Genomic DNA, 26,507 nt, shown 5'->3' with positions numbered 1-26,507 from the left:
GTCGCTGCAGATCGCGGAGCGGGCTGGGCAGCGTGGGCGTGGGTGCTGGCCCTGCCCGCAGAAGTAGCAAGGTGTGCCCCCATGGTGAGCGGGTCACCGCGTGGCACAGGCCTGTAATACGGGCGAGTCTGAGGAAGTCCGGGGGGGGCTGGCAGAGTCCGCGGGGTACGTACCCAAGTTATGTCGGGCCACCTCCAGCGAGGAGGCGAGCATTAGCGTCTCCTGGAGGTCTTTTGCCCCGTTTTTCGAGCAGTCGCTGCCGGATGTAGGTCGAGCGGATGCCGGACACGAAAGAATCTCTGATGTGCAGGTTCATATGGACTTCCCCTGTCACATCCTGATGGTCACAGTCCCTGGCCAGCGCGGTGAGTTTCTCAACAAACTCGTCGAGCGATTCCCCCGAGCGCTGCCGGCAGGTAGAGAGCAGATGCCGGGCGTGCACCTCATTGACAGGTTTGACAAACCGCTTGCGGAGCAACTCAATCGCTTCCTCATAAGTCGTCGCCTTTTCGAGCGTGGCGGAGATTCTGTGACTCACCCGGGCGTGGAGTAGACGCAGCTTGCGTGCCCCCAGGCTGGGAGTCTCTGTGGAGTCCAGGTAGGCCTCGAAGCACCGCAGCCAGTATTTAAAAATTTCCTTTGCCTCCGGCGTTCGTGCTTCCAGATTGAGCTTCTCTGGTTTTAGGCCTGCGTCCATCCTGAATCTAGTTTAGCCTAATAAATTGAGGTACCCTCAATCATGATGCTTAGAGATTAAACTGTAAAGAAGGCTTTATTAGGCTAATAACTATGCTACAGATTTGGACGAGAGCTGACTGCTATACAGACCATGAGGCAGGCCTTTATGTATGGCTCCCAGATGGGCGGAGCCAGAGGTGGAGTCCCCAGGGTTCCAAGCCTGGTCTTAAAGGGGACATCACCTTACATTATGATAAGGCAGTAACCGTTCATCACAGCGGTAAACCAGAAGGGAATCCCCCCTGGAAACGGATGGAAAAAGGAGAGGGAAGTGGCCAGATTGCAGTGGATCCTTTGGAGCAGCAGCAAGGAAGGCAAGCAAGAATCAAGATGGCGACGGAAGGTGGCAGTTTAACATGGGGCCCTGAACAACAAGAGTTTTTGAAATGTTGCGTGGAAGAACTTAAAAAGGAAATGAAGAAGGAGCTGTTGGCCCCGATATTACAGGCGATCGAAGGGTTAAAGGATGAGCAAAAGACCCAGGAGCGGGAGCTTCGGGTCGTGAAGGCAAAGGCTGCCGAGAACGAGGACGATATACAGGGCCTGGTGGTGAAGACGGAAATGCATGAGGCACACCATAAACGATGTGTGGAAAGACTGGAGGTGCTGGAGAATAACGCGAGGAGGAATAATTTAAGGATTCTTGGTCTTCCTGAAGGTGCAGAAGGAGCAGACGTCGGGGCATATGTGAGCACGATGCTGCACTCGTTAATGGGAGCGGAGGCCCCGGCGGGTCCGCTGGAGGTGGAGGGAGCATACCGCGTGATGGCGCGAGGACCGAGAGCAGGAGAAATTCCTAGAGCCATAGTGGTGAGATTCCTCCGTTTTAAGGACAGAGAAATGGTCCTTAGATGGGCAAAGAAAACTCGGAGCAGTAGGTGGGAGAACGCGGTGATCCGCGTATATCAAGACTGGAGTGCGGAGGTGGCGAGAAGGAGGGCGAGCTTCAATCGGGCCAAGGCGGTGCTTCACAAAAAGAAGATAAAATTTGGAGTGCTGCAACCGGCAAGACAGTGGGTCACATATCAAGGGAGGCACCACTACTTTGAGACGGCGGATGAGGCGTGGACTTTTATTGTGGAAGAAAAACTGGAATAAGCGGGTGATTAAAAAAGAACGTTTGAAACAAAGTGGTGGGGCGAGTATGGGGGGCGAAGAGGGGGGAAAAAGGGGGGGAAAGATGAGTTTTATGTTATTAATCCTGCGATGCGGTAACTTTTCTCTCTTCCACAGGTGGTGGTGGAGGGAGGAGGGGAGGTGGAGGAGATGGGGCGTTGGCCATGGGGGGCGGGGCCAAAAGGGAAGTGCGGGCTTTGTTCCCGCGCTATGATAATCATGGCGGGAATAGGGAAGCAGGAAGGAGGGGGCATCGCACGGTGCGAGCCGAAGTCACGGGGGGAAGCCGAGGTCGGCCAGAGTTTGCTGACCTCTGGGAGCAACATGGGGGGTGTAACTACGCTAGTTGGGGTTCTAGCGGGGGGGGGTGGGAGGGGGGAGTTACTGGGTTGCTGCTGCTGGGGAGAGGGGGGAGCCGGAATGGGGTGGGGTGGGCGGGGGGGCACCGCCTGGGGGGGACACAGCTGCGTGGGAACCGGGTGAGGAGCTGGAAAAAGGGGATGGCTAATCGACAAGGGGGTGGGGGGTAAAAAGCCCCCCAACCCAGTTGATCACGTGGAATGTGAGAGGGCTGAACGGGCCGATAAAGAGGGCACGAGTACTCGCACACCTTAAGAAACTTAAGGCAGACGTGGTTATGTTACAAGAGACGCACTTGAAACTTATAGACCAGGTTAGACTACGCAAAGGATGGGTGGGGCAGGTGTTTCATTCGGGGCTAGATGCGAAAAACAGGGGGGTGGCTATACTAGTGGGGAAACGGGTTATGTTTGAGGCAAAGACCATAGTGGCGGATAGCGGGGGCAGATACGTGATGGTGAGTGGCAAATTACAGGGGGAGGCGGTGGTCTTGGTAAACGTATATGCCCCGAACTGGGATGATGCCAACTTTATGAGGCGCATGCTAGGGCGCATCCCGGACCTAGAGGTGGGAAAGTTGGTAATGGGGGGAGATTTTAATACGGTGCTGGAGCCAGGGTTGGACAGGTCGAGGTCCAGGACTGGAAGGAGGCCGGCTGCAGCCAAGGTGCTTAAAGGTTTTATGGAGCAGATGGGAGGAGTAGATCCGTGGAGATTTAGTAGACCTAGGAGTAAGGAGTTTTCGATTTTCTCCTATGCCCACAAAGTTTATTCGCGAATAGACTTTTTTGTTTTGGGAAGGGCGTTGATCCCGAAGGTGAGGGGGACGGAGTATATGGCTATAGCCATTTCGGATCACGCTCCACATTGGGTAGACTTGGAGATAGGGGAGGAAACAGAAGGGCGTCCACCCTGGAGAATGGACATGGGACTAATGGCAGATGAAGGGGTGTGTCTAAGGGTGAGGGGGTGCATTGAAAAATACTTGGAACTCAATGATAACGGGGAGGTCCAGGTGGGAGTGGTCTGGGAGGCGCTGAAGGCAGTGGTTAGAGGGGAGCTGATATCAATAAGGGCACATAAAGGAAAGCAGGAGAGTAGGGAACGGGAGCGGTTGCTGCAAGAACTTCTGAGGGTGGACAGGCAATATGCGGAGGCACCGGAGGAGGGACTGTACAGGGAAAGGCAAAGGCTACACGTAGAATTTGACTTGCTGACAACGGGTACTGCAGAAGCACAGTGGAGGAAGGCACAGGGTGTACAGTATGAGTATGGGGAGAAGGCGAGCAGGTTGCTGGCCCATCAATTGAGGAAAAGGGGAGCAGCGAGAGAAACAGGGGGAGTGAGGGATGAGGAAGGAGAGATAGAGCGGGGAGCGGAGAGAGTGAATGGAGTATTCAAGGCATTCTATAAAAGATTATACGAAGCTCAGCCCCCGGATGGGAAGGAGAGAATGATGTGCTTCCTGGACCAGCTGGAATTTCCTAGGGTGGAGGAGCAGGAGAGGGTGGGACTGGGAGCACAGATCGAGATAGAGGAAGTAGTGAAAGGAATTAGGAGTATGCAGGCGGGGAAGGCTCCGGGACCGGATGGGATTTCCAGTCGAATTTTATAGGAAATATGTGGACTTGCTTGCCCCGCTACTGATGAGAACCTTTAATGAGGCGAAGAAAAGGGGACAGCTGCCCCCGACTATGTCAGAGGCAACGATATCGCTTCTCCTAAAGAAGGAAAAGGACCCGCTGCAATGCGGGTCCTATAGACCTATTTCCCTCCTAAATGTAGATGCTAAGATTCTGGCCAAGGTAATGGCAATGAGGATAGAGGATTGTGTCCCGGGGGTAGTCCATGAGGACCAAACTGGGTTTGTGAAGGGGAGACAGCTGAATACGAATATACGGAGGCTGCTAGGGGTAATGATGATGCCCCCACCAGAGGGGGAAGCTGAGATAGTGGTGGCGATGGATGCCGAGAAAGCATTTGATAGAGTGGAGTGGGATTATCTGTGGGAGGTGTTGAGGAGATTTGGCTTTGGAGATGAGTATATTAGATGGGTACAGCTGCTGTATAGGGCCCCGATGGCGAGCGTGGTCACGAATGGACGGGGACTGCGTATTTTCCGCTCCATAGAGGGACGAGGCAGGGATGTCCTCTGTCCCCATTATTGTTTGCACTGGCGATTGAGCCCCTGGCAATAGCATTGAGGGGTTCCAGGAAGTGGAGGGGAGTACTCAGGGGAGGAGAGTAACACCGGGTATCTCTTTACGCGGACGATTTATTGGTGTATGTGGCGGACCCGGCGGAGGGGATGCCAGAGATAATGCGGATACTTGGGGAGTTTGGAGAATTTTCAGGATATAAGCTGAACATGGGGAAAAGTGAGCTGTTTGTGGTGCATCCAGGGGAGCGGAGCAGAGAAATAGAGGACTTACCGCTGAAGAAGGTAACAAGGGACTTTCGCTACTTGGGGATCCAGATAGCCAAGAATTGGGGTACATTGCATAGGTTAAACTTAACGCGGTTGGTGGAACAGATGGAGGAGGACTTCAAGAGATGGGACATGGTATCCCTGTCACTGGCAGGGAGGGTACAAGCGGTTAAAATGGTGGTCCTCCCGAGATTCCTCTTTGTGTTTCAGTGCCTCCCGGTGGTGATCACGAAGGCTTTTTTCAAAAGGATTGAGAAGAGTATCATGAGTTTTGTGTGGGCCGGGAAGACCCCGAGAGTGAGGAAGGGATTTTTGCAGCGTAGTAGAGATAGGGGGGGCTGGCGCTACCGAGCCTGAGTGAGTACTACTGGGCCGCCAACATCTCAATGGTATGTAAGTGGATGGGAGAAGAGGAGGGAGCGGCGTGGAAGAGATTGGAGAAGGTGTCCTGTAGGGGGACTTGCCTACAAGCCACGGCGCCGTTGCCGTTCTCACCGAAGAAATACACCACAAGCCCGGTGGCGGTGGCTACTCTGAAAATTTGGGGGCAGTGGAGACGGCATGGGGGAAAGACGGGAGCCTCGGTGTGGTCCCCGATAAGAAATAATCATAGGTTTGCTCCGGGGAGAATGGATGGGGGATTTGGAACATGGCAAAGAGCAGGAGTAACACAATTGAGAGATCTGTTTGTAGATGGGACGTTTGCAAGTCTGGGAGCGCTGACCGAAAAATATGGGTTGCCCCAAGGGAATGCATTCCGGTATATGCAACTGAGGGCTTTTACGAGGCAACAGGTGAGGGAATTCCCGCAGCTCCCAACGCAGGAGGTGCAGGACAGAGTGATCTCAAAGACATGGGTGGGGGACGGAAGGTGTCAGACATATATCGGGAGATGAGAGACGAGGGGGAGATTATGGTAGATGAGCTGAAAGGGAAATGGGAAGAAGAGCTGGGGGAGGAGATTGAGGAGGGGCTGTGGGCTGATGCCCTAAGTAGGGTAAACTCATCGTCCTCGTGTGCCAGGCTAAGCCTGATACAATTTAAGGTGTTACACAGGGCGCATATGGCTGGAACACGGCTTAGCAAATCTTTTGGAGTAGAGGATAGGTGTGCGAGATGCTCGAAAAGCCCAGCGAATCACACCCACATGTTCTGGTCATGTCCGGCACTACAGGGGTTTTGGGTGGGGGTGACAAAGGTGCTTTCAAAAGTAGTGGGGGTCCAGGTCGAACCAAGCTGGGGGTTGGCTATATTTGGGGTTGCAGAAGAGCCGGGAGTGCAGGAGGCGAGAGAGGCCGATGTTTTGGCCTTTGCGTCCCTAGTAGCCCGGCGCAGGGTACTGTTGATGTGGAAGGAAGCCAAGCCCCCGGATGTGGAGACCTGGATAAATGACATGGCAGGGTTTATAAAGCTGGAACGGATTAAGTTCGTCCTAAGGGGATCGGCTCAAGGGTTCACCAGGCGGTGGCAACCGTTCGTCGAATACCTCACAGAAAGAGAGAGGGAATGGAAAAGAAGAAGACAGCAGCAGCAGCCCGGGGGGGGGGGGGGGAGGAACCAGAGGGATTCTCAGGGATGTTAATATATACACAATGTACTGTGATGATTGGCCAAAAATTTTCAATAAAATATTTTAAAAATAAATAAATAAAAGGATTGAATGCCCCTCATTTGAGTGAATCATTCACGAGGCAAATGGAATGTTATAAAACAATTTTGTCATACATTCTGAACCTTATAGAAGCTGCAGGAACCATATTTGCATAGCAAGCGCCATTGTGTCGCCAATGTTGACCATCAGATCGAAGGTCAGTTTGCTGATTAATGCATAACAGATCTGTTTGCACATCCTGTGGCATAAATTGGCGTTAAACACCAAGGACCATGTAGAAACAAGAGGAAAACTGCAGGAACAACAACAGCCTGTTTGTTTCAAGGTAAAAACTACAACCAGACATCAAGTAAGGAGCTGCTTACCAAATGGGCTTGTCTTAAGAGATTAAGTTGGCAATTCTTGAACCTCCTTAGAACTCAGTTTGTTGGCAAGGTGTCACAAGGCATCATCGTTAAAGTTGTACGGTTTCTAAGTTTGAATTAGACGAAAGCAGCTCAGACTTCGAACAATCTCATAGCAGTGCAATACAAGTTTGTTCTCTCCTCCGCAGGTTGAAGATGGGGAAGCTGATCCCTGTGGCTTTGTTACTCATCGCTGTGCTCTGCAGTGGGATAGTCTGCGTTAGTGAGAAGGTCTCTGTTCTGAAGACGTCAAGTCAGCAAGCTCGAGCTGGTTCAAGAACTAAAAACAATCTACATAGGCAACTGTCCCTGCTCAAACTCTCCGCTGCAAATACAGATTTTGCCTTGCGTCTCTACAGACAGATTGCCTCTCAGCCGAGCTCAACGGCCCGGAATATTTTCTTCTCCCCATTAAGCATCTCGGCCAGCCTGGCCATGTTGTCACTGGGTGCAAAGCATGACACTCGGGATCAGCTTCTACAGGTTCTCGGCTATTACAACATGTCCAGGAATGATGCAGCCGAGGTGCATTCAGCATTCAAGTATCTCCTGCAAGAGATAACCAGCGAGAAGAGAGAACCGCAATTGGCGATGGGCAGCTCGCTGCACATCCAGCAGGGATTGAGTCTTCAAAAGAAATTCCTCGAGGACGCAAAGCAATTTTACAAGGCAGAGACGGTCAGCGCTGACTTCAGAGCAGCGGACAAAGCAAAAAAAATGATCAACACTTACGTGAAAAAGCAAACACGTGGCAAAATTCAAGAACTTATTAAAAGCCTGAATCGTAACACTGTAATGATACTTCTCAATTATGTCCTGTTCAAAGGTAAGAAGTTTTTTTTTCTAGGTTATTTACACATATAAAACATTTGTGGAACAAAGGCTGTTGCTTCAGTATTTCAGGAAAAAAAGGGTCTTAATTTTTTCTATTTAATATCTGCAGGGGATAGAACAAAATGATCAGGGGGTTGGATAGGGTGGACAGTGAGAGCCTTCTCCCGCGGATGGATATGGCTGGCACGAGGGGACATAACTTTAAACTGAGGGGTAATAGATATAGGACAGAGGTCAGAGGTAGGTTCTTTACGCAAAGAGTAGTGAGGCCGTGGAATGCCCTACCTGCTACAGTGGTGAACTCGCCAACATTGAGGGCATTTAAAAGTTTATTGGATAAACATATGGATGATAATGGCATAGTGTAGGTTGGATGGCTTTTGTTTCGGTGCAACATCGTGGGCCGAAGGGCCTGTACTGCGCTGTATTGTTCTATGTTCTATGTTCTATGTTCTAGAACGCTTCACTATATTGTAATTTGAGGGTTAGTGATACAAAGGGAAATTTAATTCAAATTAAGTTGTTTTGATGAAATATTAAACTAATTGAAATGGAGCAAAATATATTTTATCGATCAAGGATATCTTATGAACTTTAGAGCCGCAACATGTTAATCAAGGTACACAGACGACTGGCAGGTTTGGGACTTTCAACCAATTAATCACAAAATGGTGGGGAGTGAGTGGGATGGTCTTGGTGTAACTTTGATCAAAATGTGTTTTAAGTTAAAGTTTGCTTTCAAGGGGTTAGATTCTCAGGACAGGTCATTCATTAAGAAAATAATTCCAAGAAAACATGTGCACCTTTAGGATTGGAAAGTTATGTTTTTGCCCTAGTTAGTTCTAAAAGAGTCCAAACTGAAGGATGTGGGTGGGTGGGTGGGGTGGCCAGTAGGACCAGGCAATTCCACTGACAGTCCTATCGAACAACCTACTGGGGGTGATTCGCAACCCCACCCACCCACCCCAGACACAGAGTCAGCATGGAGCAAACCTTCTCCATGCTGGCCCACGCTGCAGTCATAAAGCACTGCGGGCAGGCTAAATGGGCCTGGTGGGACTTCTGCCCCTCACTGGGGAAGACATCCCGCCCTCTAGAGCTGTCAGCCAATCAAATTGGCCTGCAGCTCCACCAGTCCCAGAAATGCCCAAAACACGTCAATGGCCGCTGCCAGGACTGCAAGAGAAGAAGGAAGAAGACCCATGGATGGCCAGAACATGTCAGCCTGGGGCCTTGGGTAAGAACAGTTTTGACAGGTTAGGGATGGGAAGTTGGGGGGGGGGGGGGGGCGGGTAGGTGTTTAAGACTGTGGGAAGGTCGGAAGAAAAGGGCTGAAATTGGCAGTGTATTATCAGGGTCAACTGGCTTGGTAATGAGCCTCAATGATCGTTGATTACCTAGTTAGATATGGTGGGTGGACTGCCAATTTCAGTGTATTATGGGGGTGAGCTCGGGCGTTGGTGTGAGGGTGTTCAGGTGGGCATCCACCCTATTTTATGTGCCCTCCTGCCCAAAACACACTTGGCAGGGGTACGATCAACCTCATGTCTGCGTTTAAAAACAAACCAGCAGAGGTTTAGCCAGCTGGCAATAAAAATACTATTTACAAAAAGTAATAGTTCAGTTAGGCAACTGAAAGTGGCACAAGTTATTATTTTGTTTAAAATAAGCAATACGACAACAAGTTTGCAAACTGCTCCAAATATTTTTTCATTTTTTCATCTAACAATGGCAAAATAGACCATCTCATCACATTTAAGACAGCCTTCCGGAATCTTGCTGAAGAACAAAGGGACACTTGTGAAAGGATCACGCTATCCAATTCTTAGAACATTGTTACACCCCAGGTCATGCTAGGCCAGCTCTATATGTGCTTGCCAAAGCAAATTCCTGTTTGTGATATGGATTCAGATTCGTCAGCAGAAAGAATAAATTTGTATCAACACCATACCTACTATTTTTGATTCATTTACGGGATATGGGCATCAATGGCTGCGGGGGCCTCTTTCAACAGTGCAATCTATCTGTTCAGTGTAATGATCCCGAGCAAAGTGAATTTAACCAGCCTTGGCTTAGTTCTTAGAGGGTGTTTGTGCACAGCACCAATCTATCCATTATTCAGCCTATCTTGCTATTCATTGACATTCATTGACAAAAAGGCAACAAGTCAGTTTTTTGGGGGGAAATGAAACTCTTGTTCATTTCAAAATGTTGGTGATAAATGTTGTGAATGTTGGGGATTGGAACATTTCCACCTTGCTTTTTCAGTTCCTTAAAATTATTTTATTGCCCACACCTACTTGCTTTTGAGCAGTTGGTGGTGAGCCATATTCTTGAACCATTAAGATTCATCAGGCGTGGGTACACCCACAGTGCTGGCAGCAAGAGTTGTCGAAAATGTGGCCCAGCGTCAGTGAACGAAAGGAGCTGGATTTTACAGCACCCCAAAGTCACCTATTTGAAGGCAGAGAGGTTTGTAAAGTGAAGGGAGTGGCCATCCCACTGCCTTTCTGCCCACCTTCAACCTGTCTGTCACATCATGGTGGGCAGGAAAAGCAGGCAACCCATCCACCCTTGGGTATATTGAGGCCCTTAAGTGACCAATTAATGACCACTTAAGGACTTCATTCTGCCTCTGCTGCTATTTTAAGTGCGGCAGGGTGATGCACCGTCAATTACCACAAGACGAGAATGGTGGAACAATCGAGGCTTTATTGAACAAGATGTTGTGCCTCCTGTAGCTGGAACCAGAATGGCTGCAGCGCAGGAGAGCACACACTTTTATACACCGTCTGCTGGGCGGAGCCAGCAGGCAGGGATTTACCATTGTACCTCTATTGTACGGGCAGTGCCGTAATACATATAATATACCACTAGTGGTGTTCACCACACAGGGGAAGGCAGGGGCAAGCGGGCAGCCTGGCAGCTTTCCCTGTGCAGGCTGCTGAGGGAAAAGGAGTGGGGTTACCTCCTTTTGTGCTCATTGAAAGCATCCACACCAAGACGGTAACTACCCCCCCCCCCCCCCCCCACTCCCTACCCCCACCAAACCCTGTTCCCCATCCATTGCTGGGGCTTGCCAGGCCCCTTCAAAACCCAAGATTTACATTTAAGCCTGGGCCCGAGCAGTCTACTTCCTGGGGGATTATCTGTAGCCCCAGCAGCGTCCAGCACTCGATCCTGGCACTGCTGGGATGACAGAGCTGATGGCCAATCAAATTGGTCAGTAGCTCACCAGAGAGGGACTTCATCCCAGATTCAGGATGGAAACCATTGAGGCAGCTCTCGGCGTAATGTCACGGTGGGGCAGCGGGGTTTCAGGTGATGGCTGGCAACTGACTTTTCGGTCAGGGAATAGGGGACCCCGTAAAATCCAGGCCTTCTTTCCAAATCAGGATGGGGATGTGTGTGAGTTGGAGGGGAACTTGCTCCCATATGTCTGTTGGCATTGTTTACCTCGGTGGTGGTGGCCACAGTTTTGGAAGGTGCTGTTGACGGGCACTTGACAAATTTCTGCAGGGTACCTTGCAGGCGATACACACAGCTTCCATTTTGCGTTCACCCTCTCCAGACCTATGACCACCTTACTCCCGTCTCTCACTCTGCCAATCTCCCTAGCCACTGCCTGCTTCCTTAACTGATGGCCGAGCTTGCCTTCTCTCCATATTTGTATACTACCCTCTGGCCCTCCTCAACTGTTCCACCGCCTTCCCCGTCGACACCAACCCGAACTCCATCTGGAGCCTCTGCCTCTCCTTCAACAATCCCTCCTCCGGCATCACCGAGTACTTCGTATCCACCCTCAAGGTCTCCTCAACCAAACTAGTCCTCTCTTCCCTCTCTTCCCGCTCCACCCTCTCCCTGTGCACTTGTAATCAAGATAAACTGCCCCTAACCACAGCCTTCAGTGCCTCCCACAGCTTGGAAGCTATGACCTCCCCTGCATCATTCACCTCCACATAGCCATGAATGGAAGCCCTCACCCGCTTGTGAAAGGAAGGCAGTTGTCGACAAATGTCTGGATGTTATTGAATGCGATTACAATGCCCTCGGGAGGGCATGAAGTAGAGGTAGTGGTGGTTATGGATGTGGAGAAGGATTTCGATTGGGTGGAGTGGGCATATTTTGAGGTTGTGGGAGGTTCAGGATCGGGCAGGGGTTTGTGGAATGAGTCCGGTTGGGGTATTATAAGGCGTGGGTGGCAAATGTGCAGACAAACCGAGTGAGTTCTGGATACTTTGGGTTACACCGTGAGAGAAGACAGGGGTGACCCCTCTCCCCGCTGCTCTTCGCCTTGGCGATGGAGCCACTGGCAATGGCACTTAGGAAGGCGAGGGATTGGAGAGGGATTGAGCGGGGTGGGGGGTCGAGCATAGGGTATCTTTGTACGCAAATGATCTGCTCTTATATATTCCAGACCCGTGGGCCACACTGGGGAATTATGGGGGTTCTGGGGGAATTTGGCCAATTTTCAGGGTCTAAATTGAGCGTGGGAAAGAGTGAGGTGTTCCCAATCAATGCTAGGAGACAGGAAATGAGGTTAGGAGAGCTGCAGTTTAGGGTGGAGGGGACGAGCTTTAGATATCTCGGTATATAGGTGGCGTGGATCTAGGCCCATCTGCATAGATTGAACTTGGCTCGATTGGTAGAGGGGATGGGAAGGCGAATTTTAGGAGGTGGGATGTTTTGCCGTTGTCATTGGCGGAACGTTTAGATAGTTAAAATGACGGTGCCGCCTAGGTTTCTGTTCGTTTTTCCGAAGCTCCCTATCTTTGTCCGTAACTCATTTTTCAGAAAGGTCAATGGGTTGACCTCGTGGTATGTGTGGGCAGGGAAGGCCCCGTGGCTTCTCTGGAATGGGGGCGAGGTGGGGGGGAATGCTGGTGTTGCCGAATTTGATCAATTACTATTGGGCTGCAAATGTTGCTATGGTGAGGAAATGGGCTGTGGAAAAGAGGTTGGTTTGGGGACTGGTGGAGGCGGCATCGTGCAGGGGAACGTGCTTGAGGACTTTGTCGTTGGCGCCTCTGCCGTTCTCACCAGCCAGGTATTTCATTAGTCCACTGATGGTGTCGGCTTTAAGGGTGTGGGGACAGTGTAGGCAACACTTGGGGTCGGAGAGCATGTCGTTGTGGGCGCCTATTTGCAAAAAACCATAGGTTTGCGCCGGCGAGACTGGATGCGAGGTTCCGGGGGTGGCGACAGGTGGGGATTGAGTATTTCAGGGACCTTTTTATAGGGGGTAAGTGTGCGGGGCTGGAGGAGTTGGAGAATTGTTTGAGTTGCCTAAAGGGAATGGGTTCCGGGACCTGCAGCTTCGTGATTTTGTGAGGAGAGAGGTGCCGTCCTTCCCGGGGTTGTCACCCCCAGTGTTGCAAGAAAAGCTTCTGTTGGAGGACGAAATAGGTGAGGAGAAATTTTCGGATGTTTTCAAGGAGCTGATGGAGTGGGAGGGCGCCTGGGTGTAGGACGTTAAGTGCAAATGGGAGGAGTTGGGAGAGGGGCTGGAGGCTGGAACATGGGCTGCGGCCTTGTGGAGGGTGAGTGCGTCCTCGTCGTGTGCGAGGTTAAACCTCATCGAGTTTAAAGTGGGGCATAGGACCCACATGACGGTGGCGAGGTTGAGCAGGTTTTTTGAGGGGGTGAAGGATAGGTGTGGGCGGTGCGTGGGGGGGCCTGCAAATCACGTCCACATGTTCTGGGCGTGTCCAAGATTGAAAGGGTTCTGACAGGGGTTCTCGGATGTTATGTCTGAGGTTCCGGGGGCAAGAGTGGCCCCGAGTCCGGAGGTGGCGATATTTGGGGTGTCGGAAGACCCGGGAGTGCAGGGCGGGGGAAAAGAGGCCGATGTATTGGCCTTTGCCTCCCTGGTAGCACGGAGAGGAATTTTGTTATGTCGAAGGCAGGGGTATGGGTGAACGACCTAGCAGAATTCCTGCGGTTAGAGAAGATCAAGTTCTTATTGTGGGTGTTGGTGGAAGAGTTCACCCGGAGGTGAAAACCATTCATCGATTTCTTCAAGGAGGATTGAGGGGCCAGTGAAGGGGAGTGCTGTTTGATGGGTAAGGCGGGTTAAAAATGGGGAAGGAAGGATGTGGTAGGGGGTCGGTGTCAGAGGCACTGGAGGGTTGGGGTTGTTGGGAGGGTTGTTGTGATGGTCTTTTGTTGCTCTTTGATTGTCCTTTTGATTTTTTGAATATTTATATTTTGTGGAAAAGCCTGAAATAATTTTTTTTTAAATAAAAAGAAAATTCAATGGGGTTGAAGCCCGCATAGACTGTAATTTCTGTTTCAGTCTCTTTTTAAAACCTAATCCATCTCTTCCAAAAAGTAAATGATTTTTGCACCTGAGACTTCTTTCGCTGAAAAGTTCTCTATCTGTGTGTTGGATTTTAAATAGGAATAGAGATAAAGCCTTGATGAGATAGGAGGGAAGGTGCAGAGTATTACTGCCCTTTAAGCAGGACTACTCTGGATTTAGGAGTTTACAGGCTGTGTTAAAATACTTTTCAAAGATGGTTACACCAATCACATGACATTTCTGCCCATAATGAATTCAGAACATATTTGCTCTGTCTGAACCAACTGTGGCTATTCTCCCATGATCTATAATGTCCCAGCCATTATCTTCTGAATTAGTCAATCATGATGAGATAGGGAAAAAAGCTTTCCATGGGGCTATTTTCCAGAAGAACTTCAGTCTCCGCTTGAGAGGCAGACTTGTAGAAGTGCAAATGTGAGGTCCAGCAGTTTCAGTAAATTTTTCAGCTGGTGAGAAATTCCATAGGATGATACAGCATGTCTTAATTGTAATTCACTTTGGAACTTTCCAGCCACTGATCAACTTGCAATACCAGGTGTCAGGTAACTTGTGGCAGCCAACTTAAGTCAGTATCTTTTCTTGCTTTTTAGATAGTCCAATATATGTTTGACCAGCCAGTGAAACTTCAGATTAATATTACTCGCACAAATCACAATATTTTGAGTGGTCTTGAGCTTCTTGGATGTTGTGGGTGTAAACATCCAGGCCAGTGGAGAGCATTCCATCACTTTGCTGACTTGTGTCTTGTAGATGGTGGACAGGCTTTGGGGAAACAAGAGATGAGTTACTCACCAAGAGTTTCCAGCGTCTGACCTGCTCTTGTAGCCATAACATTATCCTGGTGTCCCCAGCATATTGATGGTGCAGGATTTAGTGATAGCAATACTGTTGAATCTCAAGGGGAGATGCTTAGATTCTCACTTATTGGAGATGGTCATTGCTTATTGTTATGTCAAGTAATTTGAGGTCAGATGGAGCAGAGAGGGCAGCAGAGCAAGACATTTCATTCTGCCTCAAAAAATCCCCCAAATCCTCCAGCAATGGTGAGAATTTTCTACTTCATTTTCTAGTGTTAGGGTCCTTCCTATTTATTCCACTTATTCCCCTTTTCTTTTATTTTGCCATTCTTATTTTGATCCATGGATGACTAATGGACATGTTTCTATAAGGCAAACAGCCTGAGTATTTAATTCAAGCAGAAGAATCCAGACGTTTAAGGAGAGATCACTTGCTGGGTTAAACTGGAGCTATGGACATTTAGACGCCAGTGCAAGAGATGGGTTGGGATTCAGTTTGATTGATTGGCTGGTGGCCAATAAATTGGCCTAAAGGCTGTATTCTGCCCGGTAACAGGTGGTGATTGGATCTTATCCCAATGGTATGCTTTTCAGAGTCCCACGGTTTCAGTTTTGATTCCGGCAGAGCAGCGAAAAGCTCCAGCTAACTCTCTCCAGAATGCTGCTGTGATCATTATCTCTCTCTCTCCAGAAAGCCTGTGGGGGGAGGGAGTGTATTCCTGAAACTACAGAGGCCTAAATTTGAAAGCAAGGTTTGAGGTGAAGTAAAATGCCTCTCAAGGAAGGTTGTGAGTACTGAATTTCTAAGCTACAGAGACCTTGAATGGATGGATCTACAGAAAGACCACTACAGGCTACAAACCAAAGACTTTTATCTGCAAGCTTAATGTGAAGAAATGTATGCTAACAAAAAACATCATCTGAGACAAAGGCTCTTTTTCCTTTCACTTACGATTTTTACCCCTTTCCACCCCTCTGTGTTTGTCTGTCCGCCGGGTCAGAGAATGGCCGTTGGCCGCCGTGAATCCCGCCCCCGCCCCCGCCGAAGTCTCTGCTCCCGGAGATTGGGCGGGGGCGGGGGCGGGAATCCGGCCGCGCCGGTTGGCGGGACCCCCCGCTGGATTCTCCGGCCCGAATGGGCCGAAGTCCCGCCCAGAAATTGCCTGTCCCGCCGGCGTAAATCAAACCTGGTATTTACCGGCGGGACCAGGCGGCGTGGGCGGGCTCCGGGGTCCTGGGGGGGGGGGGGGCGCGGGGCGATCTGACCCCGGGGGGTGCCCCCACGGTGGCCTAGCCCGCGATCGGGGCCCACCGATCCGCGGGCGGGCCTGTGCCGTGGGGGCACTCTTTCCCTTCCGCCTCCGCCACGGCCTCCACCATGGCGGAGGCGGAAGAGACTCTCCCCACTGCGCATGCGCGGGAAACTGACAGCGGTCGCTGACGCTCCCGCGCATGCGCCGGGAAACTGACAGCGGCCGCTGACGCTCCCGCGCATGCGCCGCATTTCCGCGCCAGCTGGCGGGGAAACAAACGCCATTTCCGCCAGCTGGCGGGGCGGAAATCCCTCCGGCGTCGGCCTAGCCCCTCAATGTTGGGGCTAGGCTGCCAGAGATGCGGAGCCTTCCGCACCTTTGGGCCGGCGCGATGCCCGTCTGATTGGTGCCGGCTTTGGCGCCAGTCGGCGGACATCCCGCCGTTGGGGGAGAATTTCGCCCCTGGTGACTGTAATTATTGGGCAGCCAAGGGCCAAAAACTTTGGGTATTTTTATAAGAATTATTGGTTAATTGACTTGTGTTGTGACTCGGGGGCAGCTGGGGTTGGAATGGAGCGTGCACTTTCCCAGGGTGTTGTAACACTAGCCAAATGTGTTGGCGCCGGCTGCTTTCAACCTCCGCCATGGCCGGCAAGGAGAAGAACAGTGAGTGCAATCACGATATTAATGCCAATTAATGCTTAATTTGGAACATTTCATGCTGAGTACGTACGTCTACCAATGGAGTCGAAACTGGCCACATTAATTCCACTTACAGTCAACAGTGAGAGGATCTTTCATCTTGCCAGTTCAACTGGGTTCACGCTCAGGGCCCGTGGATGGAAGGATGTTGCAACCTATTGCATCAGTTTGGTTCTGTTTGCTTTATTTATCTCCTCCAGTGGATTTTGCAATTATATTTGTTTTGGTAGTAAAGATTGATGACCCGACTAAAAGGAATTGGAGGAATAATCGAGGAACCATTGTGTGTGTGTGTGTATGTGTGTGTGTGAGGTTGGAGCAGGGTGTTCTGGGAATCAGCAAATATCCAGGCTCCTTCATCAAAAATATTTCTTCACCCTTACCCCTCAGACTGCTAGCAGAGAAACTGCCCCCTAATAGTTTCTCAGATTTTATCAAGAACTAGTACAGAAACAAAAGCAAATAAGAGAGATATTCTTGAATTAAAGTGCACAACAATACTCAGCTCACATTTAATTTGGGGAGGTAAAGACACCAGCTCGGCACGAATATCAGTTGCGTGAGACTTAGTGCATCCCATTAACACTTGCTGATTCTCCTCTTGAGGGGGGGACCCTTTCAAATCAACACAACAGTATGACCTACACACTTGATGTTGCAGTGATCCTTTGTTATTTATCACTTTTACAAAGTACCAATGACAGAGAAACAAATTGTAGCAATTATTGCGAGAGAGTAATTCATCCTGAACCTATTCTCTTTCAGATTTTGTAAGACATTCAAAATGACAGGAAGAACATTGGTTGACAAGAAATATATAAATAATTGTTCACAGAACTTAAGTGTTGCTGAAAAAAAGGCACAAGCTGTTGAAGCTTTTCATCTTACACTCAAAGGCAAGACATAAAAACTAAATGTAAAGGGAACAACAATTTATACCATAAATATACTAATTCTCCATGGAATTACAGTTCTTATAGTAAATAGTTCAAAGCTTTCTCCCAATATCTAATGGGTTACTTCCTTTTCACTTTCTCGGCCAAGTAACTTCTAATCTAAGAACTATCTCTCACTGGGGTGTGGGTGGGGATGGGGGAGTTGTACTGTAGACCTATCCCTCTAGATTCAAGCTAGACAAGTCTTCCAGATTCCTTCAGCCCTCCCGATCTTGGGCGGGATTCTCCGACCCCCCCCGCCGGGTCGGAGAATAGTCGGGGGCGGCGTGATTTCTGCCCTGTCGCCCCGACACCGGGGTTTTGGCGGGGGCGGGAATCGCGCCACACCGGTCGGTAGTGGCCCCCCGGCGATTTTCCGGCCCGCGATGGGCCGTGCGGCTGCCGTTTTCGGCCAGTCCCTCCGGCGTAAATCAAACCAGGTCCGTACCGGCGGGACCTGGCTCTATGGGCGACCTGCAGAGTCCTCGGGGGGGATGCAGGGGGATCTGGCCCCAGGGCGTGCCCCCACAGTGGCCTGGCCCGCGATCGGGGCCCACCGATCCGCGGGCGGGCCTGTGCCAGGGGGGCACTCTTTCCTTCCGCGCCGGCTGCTGCCAACCTCCACCATGGCCGGCAAGGAGAAGAACACCCCTTTGCATGCGCTGGGATGACGCCAGCGCACGCTGGCGCTCCCGCGCATGCGCCAACTTGAGCCAGCCGGCCTAACCCCTGAAGGTGCGGAGGATTCCGCACCTTCCAGGCAGCCCGACGCCGGAGTGGTTCACGCCACTCCTCGGCGCCGCTTTGGCCCGCCCCGCCGGGTAGGGGAGAATCCTGCCCACGGTCTTCAATCTGAAAGTGAGCAGCTGCCCATGTTCTGCATGGTGAGTGATAGAGTCAGCATTTACTCCGCTTACGGTGCAGGTTCAACCTCTTGTCTCGACTTCTCAGTTAGCCACAGACGACGCAAGACAAAACTGCAACTGCTGTCTGTCTGTGATATTCTTGGGCTTAGAGGGAAGCCTGTAATCCAATCTCTTCCTCTAGCCACTTCCTCAAGACAATAGGAAACATATTGGGCGGGTTTCTCCATCTCTGAGATTGAGTCTTGATGCCGGTGCAGAATTCATGGGCTTTCACAACAGCAAACAAACTGGTGCCGAACCTGGACCGATTCAACGACTGTGAAGGAGCTAGCACCTGCGCAATGTGCAACACAATCGATTCCAATGAAAAATGGTACGGGATTCGCCGGGTCCATGATTGACACTCAGGAGGCATGCAACATTCAGCCACACACACACATTACAATCCCCACACACACCCATCTCAGCCAATAAGGTGGCACTGGTTGTGCTGGAGCCCATACAGCTGATGGGTCGGCTGGGGCGAGAGGGCAACAAGGGGAGTGGCCTGCGGGGATACCTATATGACCCATGGCCCTAACTTCACAGTGGATTGTCAGCAGCATGTGCAGCTGTATGGCTGCCTTTCTGGTTGCGGCAATAGTGTTCCGTGCCCGTCCACACCGACCCCACACCCCGCCTCCTAGCCACCTCCCACTTCTTCCCCTGGCTAGTGGCACAACTGTCAGCAAACTATGGAGATGCTAGGCACTTTCTGTAGTCCCTCTCTCTCCCTCAGCAGCCACGACGCCGGTTTCACAATTTTTAAAAGCACAAGTGAACCATGCCATTGGGAACTGAGCCCATCGGGGGTGGAGAATCGCGGAGGCCCTGGGGAATACTGGGCCAGTCCCGTTAATGATATGCAAGCAGTGTCCACTGTACATACATTCGGGATCGCATTGACGGCGCTGTCGAGGTGAGGGAAAATTGCGATTTGGCGTCAAATCAGTGCCCACTGCGATTTTGAAGTCGGAACCTATTCTCCGCCCAATTGTGTTTCCTGATTTCAGCATCACCCAATGGAGAATCCCGCCCATTAGCTTTGTATCTGAGTTGGAAATGTTAATTAATTATCCTTGGTCCCAACTTTCTGTCATATTAGAAGTAAAGGGGTACAGCACAAATTTTTACAACTTCATGGGCGAAATTCTCCCGAAACGGCACGATGTCCGCCGACTGGCGCCCAAAACGGCGCCAATCAGACGGGCATCGCGCCGCCCCAAAGGTACGGAATGCTCCGCATCTTTGGGGGCCGAGCCCCAACATTGAGGGGCTAGGCCGACGCCGGAGGAATTTCCGCCCCGCCAGCTGGCGGAAACGGCCTTTGTTGCCCCGCCAGCTGGCGCCGAAATGACATGTCGGGGCGGCGCATGCGCAGGAGCGTCAGCGGCCGCTGACAGTTTCCCGCGCATGCGCAGTGTTCTTCCGCCTCCGCCATGGTGGAGACCGTGGCAGAGGCGGAAGGGAAAGAGTGCCCCCACGGCACAGGCCCGCCCGCGGATCGGTGGGCCCCGATCGCGGGCCAGGCTACCGTGGAGGCACCCCCCGGGGCCAGATCGTCCCACGCCCCCACCCCAGGACCCCGGAGCCCGCCCACGCCGCCTTGTCCCGCCGGTAAATAGGTGCTTTAATTTACGCCGGCGGGACAGGCAATTTATCGCCGGGACTTCGGCCCATCCGGGCCGGAGAATCGAGCGGGGGGGCCGCCAACCGGCAAGGCGCGATTCCCGCCCCCGCCGAATATCCGGTACCGGAGACTTCGGCAACCGGCGGGGGCGGGATTTACGGCAGCCCCCGGCGATTCTCCGACCCGGCGGGGGGTCGGAGAATGATGCCCCATATCTATAACATTTTCTGGTACTTTGAGAGACTTATGGTGTACTCACTGTGGACTTAGAAACTGTCGTCATTATCCTCAACCTTGCATCACCCTCTCAATAAAACAATCTGGGCTGGAGTCTCAAATTCTGGGGTTATGTCTCCATGCCAGCATGGGAACGGTGGCGTTTTACGCCAGAAGAAATGGCGCAAAATGGCCACCGATTCCCCGTTTTACTGGGGGCTAGCAGGATGGCAGCATAGAGCACCCGGCTCTAGCTGCTGATACGCCCCGGAGATTTTCCCCGTTCATGGCCGTGCATGCGCACGGAGGTCTGCAGCAGCCGCGCCGTGCTACATGGCGGTGGCTGCTCACGGACCTGTCCCGTGAAATAGTCCCAGCTTCGCGCCCCCCCCCCCCCCACCTGCCCAAGTACCCCCAGCCCCGAATAATCTCCCCCCCCCCCAGCAAGCGGATCGGCCCTCCCTCGACTGTGAAACCACACTTGTCCCACGCCGTCGGGAACTCGACCGATCGGAGGCAGAGCATTCGGGGGGCAATGGCCTGAGGCCGTCGATACACTTTGGCGGGGTGGAGCATCGCAAAAGGGGCGCCGCATCTGATTTCGTCGGGAACTGTGATTCTCCGGCCAATCGCCGAACACGATTTTGGCATCGGGGACCAGAGAATCCAGCCCTCTGAGTCTTCCTTCAGAGGTCTCCAACAATTATACCCACCCAGGCTTACAGTCAGACAGACAGCAGCATAGGTCACATGGCCCCTTTCATCTAACCCACATTCGAAGTTAGAGTTCCCATAAGCCAATAAGGAACAATAGTAACCAAAAGATACAATCCTAAAACACTATAATCTTATAAATCTTGCAATTATAACAAACACCACAGGGCCATTATTGTCAAATAAGATTTGACACTGAGCCACTGAGAGACTATTAGGCCAAGTGACAAAAAGCTTAGTTTTAGGGAGAGGCTTTAAAGTGATAGAAAGGTGTCCCTGAGTCTGTGGGGGCTTCCTCCGGGTGCTCCGGTTTCCTCCCACATGTCCCGAAAGACGAGTTGTTAGGTAATTTGGACATTCTGAATTCTCCCTCAGTGTATCCTTAACAGGTGCCAGAATGTGGCGGCTAGGGGCTTTTCACAGTAACATCACTGCAGTGTTAATGTAAGCCTACTTGTGACAATAAAGATTTTTTTTTTAAATTAAAGATTTTGGCAGGAAATTCCAGAGCAAACGGCCCAGGTAGCAAGTGGTAAATTGAAGTAAATCAAATAAAGCAAAATACCGAGAATGCTGGCAACTTGAAATAAAAACAGGAAATGCTGGTCAAACACAACTGGTCTGGCAGCATGGGGGGAAAGAGAAACAGGGTTAATGTTTCAAGTCCACACAACTCTTCTACACAACTGAAAAGGGATAGAATGTGATAAATTATATACTTGGAGTGGAAGTGGGGTAGAATGGAAAGTCAGTAATAGGACAGAGCTAAAGAGAGATTGACAAAGATGTCATGGATATGAGACAAAGGGGATCTTAATGATGTTATTAGGGACTGAAGAGCGTTAGTAGTGGCAAAGGGAGGATTGCATAATGTGATACTAGTGCTCAGTGAGGGGCGGCACAGTGGCACAATGGTTAGCACTGCTGCCTCACGGCGCCAAGGACACAGTTTCGATCCCGGCCCCGGGTCACTGTCCATGTGGGAGTTTGCACATTCTCCCCGTGTCGGCCTGGGTTTCGCCCCCCCCCCCAACCCAAAGGTGTGCAGGGTAAGTGGATTGGCCACGCTAAATTGCCCCTTAATTGGAAAGAAAAATGAATTGGGTGCTCTAAATTTATAAAACAAAAAATAGTGCTCAGTGGGGGCAAAACTGAACAAGAAGGCACAGTGGTCATGTGGGGGTGTGGTTGGCTGCATTGGGACAAGCCAGGGAATTCAATAACAGAATCAAAAGGGCGAGTTAAGATGGGGAGAAAATTCAAAGCGTAAAGTTGTTGAACTCAATGTTGACTCCAGAAGGTTGTAACGTGTCTAATTGGAAGGTGAGGTTTTGTTCTTCCAGTTATGTTGGGATTCACCGCAGCAGACTGAGGATGGGCATGAGAGTGTGATGACTAGAAGACTTTAGGAATTTTCAACTCTTAAGTGTTGGGCAATTGGACTTCCGGTGACGGCAGACGGGAGGCAGCCGCACATTGGAGGGCTCCCGTTCGGGAACGGCATTTTCGGGAGTAACGCCCGGTCCTAGGGCCAGCGACGGCAGTAAAAGTTGGGAGATAGCGCAAGGAGAAGAAGGATGTCGAAAATCACCAAATAAACGGCCGGGAAAAAAGCGGCTGAAAGTCCGTTGGAGAGGGAAAAGGTCACCGCGGTGTCAACAACTAAAATGGAGGCTGGAGCACCAGGCGAGACCACAGTGCTTACGGCTGAAGAACTAACTAAGGTGATGGCTGCGGAATTCCAAAAGCAGTTGGCGCAGATTGAGAAATGCACGGAGACGGTGAGGAAGGAGATGAGGGAGGTTTTGAATGTGTTGGTGGAGGAGGCGGTTTCCCCGGTGAAGACGGTGGTGGCGAGCGCAGTGGCAGAGGTGCGAGAGCAAGGGGAGGCGCTGAAGGAAGTGGAGGAGACGGTATTGCAGCACGGTGATCAACTTGCCTCGATGGGGAAGGAGATGCGGAAGGTGATGGATACGTACAAGAATCTGAGAGGAAAAATGGAAGATCTGGAAAACAGATCCAGGCGACAGAATTTGAGGGTCGTGGGGCTGCCCGAAGGAGTTGAAGGACCGAAGCCGACTGAGTATTTTGCCGCGATGCTGGCAAAACAACTGGGGGAGGGGGAGGACCCCTCCCGATATGAACTGGATCGGGCTCATCGGTCGTGGAGGCCTGTACCAAAGGCGAGTGAGCCACCAAGGGCAGTGATTCTGTGCTTCCGTAGGCACAGTGTGAAGGAGAAGGTCCTGAGCTGGGCCAAGCAGAAGCAGGGGGTGCAGTGGGCTGGAGCTGGTATACGTGTATACCAGGACTTTACGGTGGAGCTGGCGAGGAGGCGGGCTGCCTTCAACCGGGTGAAGGGGACACTGAACATTGGCAAGGTGCAGTGCGGCATTGTATATCCAGCGAAGCTGAGGGTGACTTACAAGCTCAGGGACTTTTATTTTGGAACGGCGGAAGCAGCGGAGGAGTTTGCGAAGGCAGAAGGACTGTGGCAGAACTGATAAATTGAGAAATGGTCATGTGCCGATGTAACCTCATGACTGTATTCTCTTCTTTTTTTTGTATCACTGCGCGCAGGTGTAGAGGCTAAAGGAGCCAATGTTGTATATATTTGGACAAGGGAAGGGACGGGACTTTCACTCAAAAGGAGGGCTCTTTGGGGTGTAGGTGGATATGCGGGGTTTGTGTGCTAAAAGGGGATCTTTGGGCTTTCCTAGGGCCGGGCAAGGGGGAAAGGAACCCAGGCAGGGGCCTCTATGCTGGCCGGTTTAAGCCGGCCAGTGAATGGGAGTGAGGTCGGGGGAGGGGCTGCGGCCATCGGAGCCTGACAGAACAGGGTCCGAGTGGTCTAGCCGGGGTGGAAAGTTGGGGGGAGGGAACCGAGGTTGGGGGAGGGAACCGAGGTTGGGAGGAGGAGTTTTACAAGAGGCATTGGACGGGAGGAGCTGGAGACTTGGGGGGGGGGGGGGGTACAACTTTGGGGTATCATGTACGGTACTCTCTTAGAGGCTGGATGGTGTTGGTTGGGGGGATGGGTGGGGGGGTGGGGGGGGTGGGGAGCTGTGTCGATTAAGAGTGACTACGGGTAATCCCTGATTCCTTTTTGTCAATTGTTTATGTAAACAGGCGGGTTGAGGTTTGGGGGTTGGTGGGCGGATGGGATCATTGTTATTATGGGGATTGACATGTCTTGTTGATTATTGTTTATTGTTGATGGGTGTAAGTGTGGCAGAAAACATGAAAAAGGAGAATTTTTTTTTTTTTTAAATTTTAAGTGTTGGGCAATTTAAGGGTTAAAAGCCTGGGGATAAAGTGTGCCTGACTGCAGTGGTCATGTTTTAGAAAACAGAATTCTGTGTTGCAGGGCCTGGGTTCTTTTAGCAGCCAGAAGGTGAAATTGAGAAAGGAACGTATTTTTTAGTCTGGACTAACGGACTGTGGTTTGACAGGGAAAGTCCCCGAAGAGTAAATGTGCTTTGCAGCCTGCAGAGATCATTTGTTTTTCAGCTTGGGGAGATGAGGTCGTTTGCTGGATGCAGCCAAGGAATGCAGAGAGACATTCTGAAAAGCTTTAGAAAGTCCGTTTTTGGAGAAAATTTTGGAAAGAGGGGTTGAATTCTGATCTGCCTGACACTGAGCCAAAATTCTCCCACAGATTGAGAGCTGTATGCTCCTTTTCTTGTTTAAAGGGAAATTGAGCAGTAGTGTTTGTGGTGTCAATTGTAAGCTGTTCTTTTAAAAGTTTAATATTGTAATCATAATAAAGTTTTGTTCTAAAATTAACCAAGTCCTACTTCTTCCATGCAATCACTCCAGTAGCGTATCATTCTTTTCGCACAGTCTTACAAATAAGCTAAGATATTGGGGTTTCGGTCCAGTATGCTAGCCAGTTAGGGTCTGGGTGGGATGGTAATAAGGGCAAGATGCTGTGTTGAAATGGCAAGCGACTGGAAGGTTGGGATCATGTTTTCACACAAAGTGAAGGTGTTCCGCAAAGTGGTCACCCAGTCAACATTTAGTCTCCCCGGGGAAAGGAGATTGCATTGGGAGAAGTGAATACAGTCAACCAAATTGGACGAGGTTCAAGAGATTCTGCAAGTGTACAATTCATCACATTTCTATCCCTCTCCAGTTCTGTAGAAGTGTCACATGGACTCGAAATGTTAACTGTGTTTCTCTCTTCACAGATGTTGCTGGGCCTGCTACATTTATCCAGCATTTTCTAATTGAAACCTGAACCGCGCAAGAATTAGAGAAGTGCGACAATCTTGAAGGATTGCAAGGGTGGCTGAGATAGCAGAGAAAGGGACGGTCAAGGCAACGGAAAGATTTGAAAAGAATCTTTGATATTAATATTAATGAACTGAGGAAAAATATCTTTATGCATTCAAACCCATGAGTAAACAGTTCAGTCCAGCCTCTTATAATCTCTATTTGATTGTTTTAGGTAAATGGGTGAAGCCTTTTGACCCTCAGGATACTTATGAAGATGACTTTCATGTAGACAATACAACAACAGTCAAAGTTCAAATGATGAAGAGGAAAGGAAGATATTCTATGAATTACGATACTGGACTTGCCAGTTCTGTGATTTTGATTCCATATAAAGGAAATGCTTCGCTAGTCCTGATACTACCAGACCGAGGAAAATTGGCGGGAGTGGAACAAAATCTGACCATCACCAATTTTCAAAACTTAATAACCTCGTTACGGATTGGGTAAGTTCATCGTGTCCGTGAAATAAAGTTCGGCATAAATATTTTCCAGTTGTCCAGAGGCGGTGTGTTACCATCAGTGTCAAGGCGGCAAAAGGGTCATTGTTTTGTGGTAATTTTACTTCAGTCATCAACTTTTTTCTGATTGCACGCTCTTCCTGCCCTGAGGTCCATTGCTTTCATGAAAGAGGTGACACAAGCGTAAAACCTGAGAGGGATTAGTGTGGCTGAGCGATCCAAGTCATTGTCTTCACATTTCAGCATCTTTCAGAGGTGTGGGTCCGAATCCAACCTCTGACATATACCCTTCAAAGAGGCACACTGGCTAATGGGTGTGGTAGCCCATTTGCGCACTTCATGGACATCATTTGATGATCTGGAGTTAGAGGGTTTAATTTGAGACGGTACGAAATGCGGCACGGACTCAAATATGGAGAGAATTGAAAAGCGCGATTCCCTCCGGTGTGATTGGGATTTCCAATTTTCACCCCTGCTCACGAGTGAAGATTGCGAATCACGCCGCGGCAGCCCAGGAATCTCATTTAAATACATTAGCATGTCATTAGCGAGCACTCACACCAGACCTCCCTCACCCCCTCCCCCCAGCTTCACTCTAATCAGCTCTGCCTCATCTGCCACAAGAGGCAATCAAATGCCTAATATACTACCTCATCCTTCATTGACTAGTCAATTGTGCCAAAGAAATCCAAAGAGCTAAAGTTCAGTGCTCTGATTTCAGTCCCAAGCATTGAACTCCACTGCTCATACAAGAGTTAGCGTCACACAGATTACACTGATGTGTACCCCAATAGAATTTACAGTG

General features: G+C 50.5%; 1 protein-coding gene across 2 annotated transcripts in view; it reads left to right on the top strand.

Moving 5' to 3' along the window:
- Window positions 1-6,444: 6,444 nt before the first annotated feature.
- Window positions 6,445-26,507, top strand: part of LOC140404352 (alpha-1-antitrypsin-like) — a 33,774-nt gene continuing 13,711 nt past the window's right edge. Inside the window, exons 1-3 of one of the 2 annotated variants that reach the window (XM_072492771.1) lie at window positions 6,445-6,579; window positions 6,808-7,484; window positions 25,417-25,687. In XM_072492771.1, coding sequence (XP_072348872.1) covers window positions 6,815-7,484; window positions 25,417-25,687 — 941 coding nt within the window. In that variant the 5' untranslated portion in view covers window positions 6,445-6,579; window positions 6,808-6,814. Of the gene's footprint in view, window positions 6,604-6,807; window positions 7,485-25,416; window positions 25,688-26,507 lie in introns of both variants that reach the window. The other variant, XM_072492780.1, reaches the window with a different exon arrangement.

This window comes from Scyliorhinus torazame, chromosome 2, assembly GCF_047496885.1.
Source record: "Scyliorhinus torazame isolate Kashiwa2021f chromosome 2, sScyTor2.1, whole genome shotgun sequence".
Lineage (NCBI taxonomy): Eukaryota > Metazoa > Chordata > Chondrichthyes > Carcharhiniformes > Scyliorhinidae > Scyliorhinus > Scyliorhinus torazame.
Note: the sequence above shows the minus strand (reverse complement) of the source record. Positions and strands in the feature narration are given on the sequence as shown.